At 40.7% G+C, this 11712-nt stretch overlaps 1 protein-coding gene across 3 annotated transcripts in view; it reads right to left on the reverse strand.

Annotated features, from left to right (window-relative positions):
- The window catches only part of PROSER1 (proline and serine rich 1), a 31870-nt gene extending 20185 nt beyond the window's left edge, over positions 1–11685 (reverse strand). The window contains exons 1-4 of one of the 3 annotated variants that reach the window (XM_037892777.2): positions 10706–11685; positions 2455–2520; positions 1363–1431; positions 805–899 (exon numbers count right to left, since the gene is read on the reverse strand). In XM_037892777.2, the coding sequence (XP_037748705.1) occupies positions 805–899; positions 1363–1431; positions 2455–2520; positions 10706–10750 (275 nt within the window). In that variant the 5' untranslated portion in view covers positions 10751–11685. The remainder of the gene's footprint in view (positions 1–804; positions 900–1362; positions 1432–2454; positions 2521–10705) is intronic. The other 2 variants (XM_037892790.2, XM_037892782.2) reach the window with 2 other exon arrangements.
- Between the last annotated feature and the right edge of the window lie 27 nt (positions 11686–11712).

Here is an 11712-nt window from a genome sequence, read left to right on the forward strand (position 1 = left end):
GGGTGGTGTCCACTGACTCCTCAGACACCTTTGAGGAGCATAGGGAATTGTTGGGGGATTCTCTGCTTGGGGTCCTCCTCTGGATCCTTAATTTTGAACCTTTAAGTTTCACTCCTGTCTCTTTCTTAACCCCCATTTGTTGTCCTTAGTATTTAATTGTGGCCTGGGTTCAACGACCTCTTTCCTTTGGTTGAGGGAGCAAGCCTTTGGCTTTGAGTGGGCTTAGGCCTGCCGTCTCCCAGCAACCACAGTAAGTACACGCCCAAGAAGTGCCTCCCCACTCTACACTGCTGTTTTTAGCAGTGTAGTATCCTGCTGCCAGAGTCTTTCCTGCAGCAGGAAACGCTCAGGCAGCGGGGAGGCAGTGGGAAAAGGCTTTGGCAGGGGGAGCTGCTGGGGCATTTCCCTGCTGCTGCCCCCCTGCCATAGCCTTTCACTGAAGCCTGTAGCTACACAGCGCCCTACATGCTGCTGCTAGTGAGACGCTGGGTAGACATAGCCTAAAAGGCTTTTGAATATATCATTAAGTTTGGCACAATTGTCAGTTTTCAATTGGGTAGCAGGGGCATTGCAGTTCAAGAGAGATGAACTTAGGAAGTTTTGGCAACACCTATCTCCATTATTACAAGCTACAGCTATTACTTTTTCCATTCATGAACACCAAATCATTTTAAAGCAAGTACGTGTTTTGCCTTAATTGTCCAAAGTGGTTCCTCTGAAACTTTCCTTTGTCGACATATTCAGACATGAGTAAAAACAGTAACGTCTCAATAAGTAAATACAAAACATAAAAGAGATACTTACGAAGCTAAGAGTTCTAGAGCAACTAGCTTGTCTTTACTAAAGGTGAAGCAGTTAAGGATATTAACCACTTTTGATGCTGGAACAGCTACCATTTTCTGACAACAAAAGAAGGGAAAATAAAAAAATAAGACAGTATACTTATTTTTAGTACAGTATGTAACTTTAAAATCTTCATTATCAGGAATTTCAATAAACAATTAATCATCTTACACTCTCTGGGGAATAGTATTCTTAAGTGCTAAATGCTGAATACATAATAGAACCCCAATTCTGGCAAACTGTATGCTACTGCAAAACGTTTACATTAATTAGTCATAATTACCAAGAACTAGATTATTCCCTGGGATATATGGTACAGAAAGAGTAAAATCAAGATACTTCCGATAGAAGCAGAGAGTAAGAGAAGCTACACAGCATAATGCCATCAGAAGAGAAAGAGGTGAAGAAGAAAGCACACAGCTTATCAACTATGCCCATGCGATGGGAATATAGATGTGGTTATGGAAATTAAGGGCAGAGGAAACAGGCGGAGACAAGGATTGCTCCATGAAAACATACATGTTGTAAAGCCTTCATTGCCTTTAGTTGTGGTTCAGCCCAAGAAAAGTATCTCAGTAATTCAACAATCTGAAACAGAAAAACCTACAGTTCACCTCTTATATATATACATATGTTTTGCTGACAATGTTAAATATCTTTGGGGCCACTCTAGTCATTGAGTGTGGTGGCATTTTGCTAAGCACTGTGTGCATATATAGGTGATATTTGATCAGGAATTATTACACAACAGTATCAGTCATTAGCCAGGATGGGCAGGGATTGTGTTCCTAGCCTCTGTTTGCCAGAAGCTACGAATGGATGACAGGGAATGGATCATTTGATGATTACCTGTTCTGTTCACTCCCTCTGGGGCACCTGGCATTGGCCAGTGTCTGAAGATAGGATACCTGGCTAGATGGACCTTTGGTCTGACCCAGTATGGCGGTTCTTATCCAGTGTGTTTTTTGTTTTATCTAACGCCTTAAAATCCCATCGGGTAGCAAGGTAGATTTTTAGGTAATTATTTAAAATAAACATATTTTATAGTCTTGTTTTCATATACACAAATACCTGATCAAATATCACACATACTAGAGTATTATACACTTTTAAAAAAGAAGCCTTAGAGAAGATTATAATCATTTAGTTTAAAACAGTAGCATCCAAATTTATACACAAATATATATATATACACACACACACACACAGACACACACACACAAAAACCCATAACATTATTTTACTAGCACCAAAGTAACAGTCTTTATTTTCTAAGCTTATAAGTAAAGATAGGTTCAAAATATCCCATCATCATTAAGGTTCCGAATTCCACGATAATTAATTGTAGATATTTCCCTCCCACACGCTAAGAGCAAAAATCTGATCTCTATTAATTGGTAAAAATCTGGACCCCATTATTATGTTACTCCAGATTAAAACTGGTGTAACAAAGAATTTGTCACAAATCTCCTAAATTAGTAGAAAGACAACTAGTGAAATCTGACCTGGCTTTGCATAGTAGGAGGAATTGTCTTTGTACATGAATGTATAGAGTGAATCCTGAATTTTAAATTTTCCATAAATACATAGCCGTATGTCGAATATTATTACCTGTTCACTAGAGAAGTATCCATGCACATATTCTATAGCTTTTAATTTGTATTCAGTCAACACAGCCTAAAAGACAAAGAAAGGCATTTAGTTGACAAAAGAACAATTAAAACATACCAGCTTCAAGACAAATGTATTCAAGAGAAAAACATATCTAATCTCACAAAAGTTTGCATCAATTATACTGAAATATTTCTATACCACAGAATATTCCTTGAACAATTATGTGAATATTTTCAAGCGGAGGGAGATTTAAAATAAATAAATAAATAAGATGAACTTCTTAATAAAAAGAAACTAACAAAGTAAAAGAGTTTACCATATCTCTGTTTAGGTTCAGACTGGAAGAATACCATAATGCTCCTCCTTTCAAGCTTTAGATACACTGGCTTTAATATTGTCTCTCTAATGGCTCTTGAAACCAAGAGATGGCAGTTAATTACTTCAAACTGCAGCTTATATATATTCCTATTTAAGGCACTTAGTTGTATATCTTGCTTTAGTTACTTTTATGAAAAATCTAGACACACTCATTCTGGGCATTTCTTGGGGACAGGCTGCTAGAAATATAAAGGTGATGATAACTAAAATTATGGTCATGAAAGTTAGCTCTAGAAAATTATGTGATTCTCCTGTCACACATGTTTAATGCACACTTGTACAAAACATATGGAAGCAGAGTGGCACAGTGGTTAGGGAACTGCACTGGTACTCAGGAGATTGGTTCTATTCCACCTTCTGCCACTGATCTGCTGTAAGACCTTGGACAAATCACTTCATCATTCTATGCCTCTGTTTGGCCATCTATAAAAGGGGGATGATACTTACCTCCTTTACAAAATACTTTGAGATTCGCAGGTGAAAAATCACTACATAAGAGCAGTTATAATAATTAGGCCAGGTCTTGGGGTCACGTATGAGCAAAGGGTGCTCTAACTACTCCAAAGGTCCAAAACTAAAAACATATTCAGTGATCATCATTGCATGAGGGTGTCGCAACCTTAGGTAGACAATCCTGGGGCAAGTTATGCTATCTTTAGGGCCCGCACAAAGAAACTGCACTAGACTGACCCATTATTTCTATATTAGATGTTTTTTGATACCATGATATCTGTTAGATGTCTAAGCTTATGGCCCATAACAAGATCTTCAAACTAGAGGCAATATTATTTCAGTGCATTCCTACCTAGCAAACATAACTATTCTGTTGTGAAACTCAACAATCAAGTTGTTAAACCTAACTTAACCATAACAAAAATAATCACTCTGGTTTTATCCCCTCTAGAAGTCAAGGAAAAGGTAGAAAGGAAAAGAACCATCTCTTTGTGTACAGTATGTAGCTTCCTCCCCCCTGCCCCCTCCAGCTCAGGCCTCTAGGGACTACAACATAAGTGAGTGCTCTCTCTGTACCATACCACTCTAGTATGATCAAGCTATTTATAAACAAAATTCATCTCTACCCATAAAGTTGGGGATAAATAACGGCATTCTTACTGAACTCCTAAATTCCTATTCCTCTGCTTCCATTTAAAAAGTTATTTCCAGAAATCAAGACATCATCATAACATGTGGTATGTTTAGAGGAAGTGAAATGGGCTGCAGACCTTAGAATGATACCAGTATCTCTTTTTTGTTTGTTTGTTTTTAAAAGATTCTGGGAGATTCTTATTTACTGTGTCCAAATATCCAGGAAGATGGCATAAAATTTTAAGATATTACACATCTATACACTTCTGAAAAACCTTGTTTCAGAATTTTATTCAAAATACACAGTTCTGAACTTGCTCCCAGTACTTTGTTTTATTTACAATAGAACCCACTATGTCCTAGGAGCTGTACAACCGGTCAAAAAAGGTCTGTGCTTGAAGGAGTTTAGTCTCGGGACAGAAACAGACTGGCAAGGAAAGAGAGGTCAGGGGAAAGGTCAGGAGTCACTGTAAGTAGCTCCGCAGAAGTGGTTCTTTCAAGGGGACTTAAATGAGGAGTTTAGAGGCCTTGTGGATGGTCATATGGATAGCGGGCTGTACGGAAGAAGGCAGGGAAATGGTTGTGTAATAAGACAAATGGGTCAACAAGGCTGAGAGCACTAGGCGAGTGGAGATTGGCAACATGAAACTTGACAGAGAAGCAAAGTTACGTAGAGATTTACAGGAGGTGACAAGAAGCTTAATTTTAATGCAATAGCAGATGGGGGACCAGTAAAGGGATTCAAAGGAAAGAGTTATCTGATCAAATACGTGTGTTCCAGAGAGCAGTGATGAGATTCTGAACCAAAAGGTTTGGCTGCAGGGATGGAAACGAATAGAATGGAATTTGAAGGTTCTGAGAAGGCAGCAGCAGGAGGATTCGGATATGGCCTTAATATGCAAGGGAGCGAAAGAAGTCAAACAGTCACAAGATTATAGGCCTGAGAAATGGCGGGCATGTTGCTGACAGTGATGAAGAACTTCTGTTTTGGGCATATTCAATTGGAGATGACAAGACATCCAAGGAGAGATATATGATTGGAGAGAAGGAGTTAGTGGCAAAGCTATATCTACAAGTCATCAGCATAAAGATAATGTCTTGTGTCATGTGAGCCAATGACTAAGATCGCTTCTTTAAAAGGACTGAACAGTTTTATAAGGAACAATACATTAGTTTGTGTTTTCAGAGATTGCAGGTAGATGCTCAGGTATGTCTATACTACAAATTACTTCGGTATAATTTACATCACTCAGTAGTGTGAATAATCCACATCCCTGCCCGATATAAGTTATACCGACCTTAGCACTGGTGTGGACAGCGCTATGTCGGCAGGAGAACTTCTTCTGCCTACATAGCTACTGCCTTTCACGGAGGCAGGAGTTATTAAGATGACCAGCTTAGAGTGTCTTCACCAGAAATGCTGCAACGGCGCAGCTGCACCACTGCAGCTGCTGTAGTGTAGACAGAGCCTCAGACACATAGCACAGCTGCTCAAGTTCTTTTCCAGTTAGAAATAAGATACTCAAGATACAGCTCAAGCATTAGATTGTTTCCTTAATTACACCCCAGCACTTGGAAGCTGGCATTCTAAAGCCACAACTCTTTGGGGAAAAGAAAAAAATATCAGTGATATTGTTTCAGCTTTAGACTAGCAGTCAATGCTGCACATTGGTAACTCCCCTTGAAAACAAAAGAAATTGAAAGGATATATTCAGGGAAAGAATGAAGTGATATTCATGCCAAAATAGCTTGCTGTTCAATTACAGATCACATTTTAAATTATTTATTTCCAGTTTCATAATAAAAGGATACAAGAATTATTTGTCATTGTGGTACAGACCTGGTCTTAAAATTTTTACTCAAGTGGTTTTAGTCAGTCAATGGGCCTACTCATCAATAATTTACTAGAAAGGGACTTGGATTGTAGGTTCAGTACTTACAAGAAAAAGGGGTAACCTTTCCTTCATTCACATGGTTAGAGCGAAGTTGTTAACAGTCTGAGTAACAATAGCATGATAAAACTTGCATTTAAGGTATTTTAAGTTAGACCAAAAAGCAGTTGGTATCTCTAAAATATAACTCAGAAATCTGAACTTTATTTAATGGGAGGCTATGAAATTAATTCTGACAGAAAATTTTACACTATTGTTACAAGTAGTAGAAGACAACTAAAAACACTACAGGAAGCTGAGGTTTCCTTTAGTTCCATCCCGATGTGTAGAAAGAATAGTAAATATGGCAGGCGACCAGCTTGGCTTCACAGTGAAATCCTTGCTGATCTTAAACACAAAAAAGAGGCTTACAAGAAGTGGAAGATTGGACAAATGACCAGGGATGAGTATATAAATATTGCTCGGGCATGTAGGAATGGAATCAGGAAGGCTAAATCACACCTGGAGTTGCAGCTAGCGAGGGATGTTAAGAGTAACAAGAAGGGTTTCTTCAGGTATGTTGGCAATAAGAAGAAAGCCAAGGAAAGTGTGGGCTCCTTACTAAATGAGGGAGGCAACCTAGTGACAGAGGATGTGGAAAAAGCTAATGTACTCAATGCTTTTTTTGCCTCTGTCTTCACGAACAAGGTCAGCTCCCAGACTACTGCACTGGGCAGCACAGCATGGGGAGGAGGTGGCCAGCCCTCCGTGAAGGAAGAAGTGGTTCGGTACTATTTAGAAAAGCTAGACGTGCACAAGTCCATGGGGCCGGATGCGTTCCATCCGAGAGTGCTAAAGGAACTGGCGGATGTGATTGCAGAGCCATTGGCCATTATCTTTGAAAACTCATGGCGATCGGGGGAAGTCCCGGACGACTGGAAAAAGGCTAACGTAGTGTCCATCTTTAAAAAAGGGAAGGAGGAGGATCTGGAAAAATCATGGAGCAGGTCCTCAAGGAATCAATTCTGAAGCGCTTAGATGAGAGGAAAGTGATCAGGAACAGTCAGCATGGATTCACCAAGGGAAAGTCATGCCTGACTAATCTAATTGCCTTCTATGATGAGATAACTGGCTCTGTGGATGAAGGGAAAGCAGTGGACGTGTTATTCCTCGACTTTAGCAAAGCTTCTGACACGGTCTCCCACAGTATTCTTGTCAGCAAGTTAAAGAAGTATGGGCTGGATGGATGCACTACAAGGTGGGTAGAAAGTTGGCTAGATTGTTGGGCTCAACGGGTAGTGATCCATGTCTAGTTGGCAGCTGGTATCTAGCGGAGTGCCCCAAGGGTCGGTCCTGGGACCGGTTTTGTTCAATATTTTCATTAATGATCTGGAGGATGGTGTGGATTGCACCCTCAGCAAGTTTGCAGATGACACTAAACTGGGAGGAGTGGCAGATACGCTGGAGGGTAGGGATAGGACACAGAGGGACCTAGACAAATTGGAGGATTGGGCCAAAAGAAATCTGATGAGGTTCAACAAGGACAAGCGCAGAGTCCTGCACTTAGGACAGAAGAATCCAATGCACCGCTATAGACTAGGGACTGAATGGCTAGGCAGCAGTTCTGCAGAGAAGGACCTAGGGGTGACAGTGGACGAGAAGCTGGATATGGGTCAACAGTGTGCCCTTGTTGCCAAGAAGGCCAATGGCATTTTGGGGTGTATAAGTAGGGACATTGCCAGCAGATCGAGGGACGTGATCGTTCCCCTCTATTCGACATTGGTGAGGCCTCATCTGGAGTACTGTGTCCAGTTTTGGGCCCCACACTACAAGAAGGATGTGGAGAAATTGGAGAGAGTCCAGCGAAGGGCAACAAAAATGATTAGGGGACTGGAACACATGAGTTATGAGGAGAGGCTGAGGGAACTGGGATTGTTTAGTCTACGGAAGAGAAGAATGAGGGGGGATTTGATAGCTGCTTTTAACTACCTGAAAGGTGGATCCAAAAAGAGGATGGATCTAGACTATTCTCAGTTATAGCAGATGACAGGACAAGGAGTAATGGTCTCAAGTTGCAGTGGGGGAGGTTTAGGTTGGATATTAGGAAAAACTTTTTCACTAGGAGGGTGGTGAAACACTGGAATGCGTTACCTAGGGAGATGGTGGAATCCCCTTCCTTAGAAGTTTTTAAGGTCAGGCTTGACAAAGCCCTGGCTGGGATGATTTAGTTGGGATTGGTCCTGCTCTGGGCAGGGGGTTGGACTAGATGGCTTCCAGAGGTCCCTTCCAACTCTGTTATTCTATGATTCTATGAGTTGGCATGAACCTTTTACATAATGAAAAGCAGAGAAAACATATTTTAAAAATAATAAAATAAAATTGCAAAAACTGACATGGGAATTCAGGGAGAGACACAGTATCTGAAACTACTTTCAATACATTTTTAAAGTTGACTAGATTTCAAGTTCACCCTGAATACTTAGTTTCTCTCTCATATACATATATACCACTTAACTATTTTTACAGTGCCTTCAATACTAGGATCTGAAATCACTTACAAATAATGAGTTAAGACTCACAAACATATCTAATGTTGGGAAGTGTTAATCCCATTTTACAGACTGGGAAATGGAGGCAAACAAGTTAAGCAATTCACTCATCATCACTGTCATTAGCTCTGCACAACATTCCAGTAAAACATTTCAGGCTAGCGGTTTGTCAGACAAGAGAACGTTTAACCTACTTTTAAAGATTAGAGACCCAAATTTAATTTAACCAACTAGTAAGTTATTTTTAAAATTGCACTTTTTATGAATTTCTTCTTTTACCATTGATCAAAAGTATTTGCTGGGGAAGATTTATCCTCTATCCATAATAAGTATTTAATGTCACTAGCACTCAGTAAAATTTTATTTTCAAAGCATTATATCCTCTAAAAGAATTATGGTTTCAAGATTAACAAATTTTTTTTTAAAAAATGCCAGTTTAGGCAGGGCCTTTGACTAATGGGATAACAAATTAATTCAATGCGTGATTAACTTTTAGGGGTGTTCTTTAAGATACTGAATTAATTTTACTTGAAATCAAAAATTTTATTTAAACATGGATGTTGCTGCCACTTTACAAACAACTCAATTCTAAACGGAACACCTATGATGTAAAAATGTATGTTAAAGAGAAAGTGTGGGAAACAGATCAAAATAAGATGTATTACATATAAAGACAAATACATGTCAGTGTTAGTCGAATTCCACATGAAATAGTAGCAGTATTTAACTTTCCAACTATCTTCTATCCCATGAATTTTTAGCATAATACAACTTTATAAACATATTCCCTAAATCTGGTCAAGGAAGAAAATGATGCAAATTTAAAATATACCTAAGATAAATGGGTCATTTTGGTGTTCCTTAAATCTTCATCACATCTGGGATGAGAATACAAGCTTTAGAACTGGCTAGTCCATTTAAACAATTTAAAGTTAGCCAGTATCAAACATAAATGTTTTGACAGCGCATGATCCAGTTTAATATTAAAATGCCTGCCAGTTTTCTGAGCAAATGAAAAGTGTTCGAAAACTTGTTCATACATGATCAAAAGTCAGGGAGGGATTACGCATACTTTTTAAAAAAAGTACAAAATGCAAAATATAGCATTAATATTGAAACCTTTATAATATGTTGAACTTCCCTAACACCTTTCATCTAAGAATCTCACAGTATTTTACAGACATGAACGAACTAAGTCCCATAGCATGCCTCGTTCCATGTAAAGACTGAGGAAACCTGAGGCTTCAAGAGACTGAGGGACTTGTCTACACTTACCGGGGAATCCACACATGGCAATCGATACATCGGCGGTCGATTTAGCAGGTCTAATGAAGACCCACTAAATTGACTGCAGATCGCTCTCCCGTCAACTCCTGTATTCCACCTGAACGAGAAGGGCAAGGGGAGTCGATGTGAGAGCATCTTCCGTCGTGAGAGCATCTTCTGTCGACATAGCGTAGTGTGGACCCCACGGTAAGTAGATCTAAGTACATCAACTTCAGCTACATGAATAACGTAGCTGAAGTTTTGTAACTTAGATCGATCTCCCCCCGTAGTGTAGACAAGGCCTAAGTAACTAGATAGAGACTGCACAGGAACTCTAGAACAGCAAGAAATATAAAGCAGGTCTGCTGTCTTTCACTCTCATGCCTTAACTATACAAAGTAATATATGCTACTTACAAGTCCAGAACAAAATAATTTAGAACAGTGATTTTTAACCTGTGGTCCACTGAGCTTGGGGGTCCGCTGACTATATCTAAGAGGTCCATGAAAAGTTGTCAACATACATCCAATGAAGTGAGCTGTAGCTCACGAAAGCTTATGCTCAAATAAATTTGTTAGTCTCTAAGGTGCCACAAGCACTCCTTTTCTTTTTGCGGATACAGACTAACACCGCTGCTACTCTGAAACTTACAACAGTGGTTTTCAACATGTGGTCCACAGACCCCTGGAGATCTGCAGACTAAGATTTCCACCTCATTTGAAAATTTTTACAGGTCTGCAAATGAAGAAAGGTTGAAACCCACTTTTAAAAAAATCTATTATACATTTATATTTTTAACCTTTTATGAACTATTCAAGTTTCAACACAATCTCATGAGATGTAATCTCTCTTGTCATGAGGAATGCAGATGGAAACAAACATGCCACACAAGATGAATCTCAACTAAATTTACATTCAGCAAAAACTAGTAAGTCTTATCACCGTATCATTCTGCTCTTTGAAGAGTGGGCAACAATTTGACTTTTACTGCCTTCCAGAAGTAACAACAATTAAGGCAAACAGTGGTTAACTAACTGTACTCCAGCAAGGAGTTTTGCATTTACACAATTAAACCAAAAATGTAAAAAGATAAGTTACCTTTCTAATTTCATCAAGCACGGTCTCAAATGATTTCTTATCCATCTTTACTTGTTCATCCAATGCAGATTTTTATTTAAAGAAAAAATACATCCAGGCCAGACTCTTTACTGCAGAAGTGTCTTTTTTATTGTAGAAGAAAAGCACGGGAAAGAGACACTTTACGGAACTGAAAAAAATCTTTTGACACGCTCAATAAGAAAAAGGGTCAGGGCAGGGGATGCGACACTTTTGGACAGCGGTGCGGATTTCAGTCACAATATAAATGCTTGGTCCAATGCACTGTTCAGCAGGAGACGGGGATTAACGCTCCCTGCCTCAGAACTGGCACACTGAAGGGGGGAAAGTGTTACATGGTTTTGTGAAGACGGGGAGAGAAAGGGGACGAAAAAGAAACAGGGGGAGCAGGGGGCCGTAGAAAGGGGGGTGGGACGCGGGGCAGCGCCTGGCTCAGGTGCCGCCGGGGACACGGGGCGATAGAGCTGTGCAACTGCCTCAGCCTCTTGCCGCTCCCGTCAGCGCGCGGCCCTCAGGCCCGGCAGCCCCCGGGCTCCGCCACTGCCCATCGCCCGCAAAGCTCCCGGCTCTTTGTTACCAGCAGCAACAAAAGCCACGGCACTGCCGCGATGGGCGGGGGAGGCCGCCGGGGAAACGGCCCCGGCTCCGAACCTGGCACGGCCAACCCTCAGCCCGGGGCCGCCGCCGCCGCTGCCGCCAGTGAGCTGTAGAGCGCCCTGCCCAAGCAATAACCATCAGCGACGAGGTTCCTCCTCGCCACTGGGGTCCACAATACCCATGAATCGCACGCCGATGACATCATCAACCAGCGTCCATTGTATCTCTCCGACGACCCCTCATGCGGCAGAAACCCCAACGGAAGTTGACTGAGCAGAATGCCTGAATCCGAGCGGAATGGTCTCTCGTCTCTCTCTTGCAGCGATCAGAACCCCAGCTACCGTGCTCCTAGAATCCTGCCGAAAGGACTGTTATCGATTGTTTAAAAATTC

Source organism: Chelonia mydas, chromosome 1, assembly GCF_015237465.2.
Source record: "Chelonia mydas isolate rCheMyd1 chromosome 1, rCheMyd1.pri.v2, whole genome shotgun sequence".
Taxonomy (NCBI): domain Eukaryota; kingdom Metazoa; phylum Chordata; order Testudines; family Cheloniidae; genus Chelonia; species Chelonia mydas.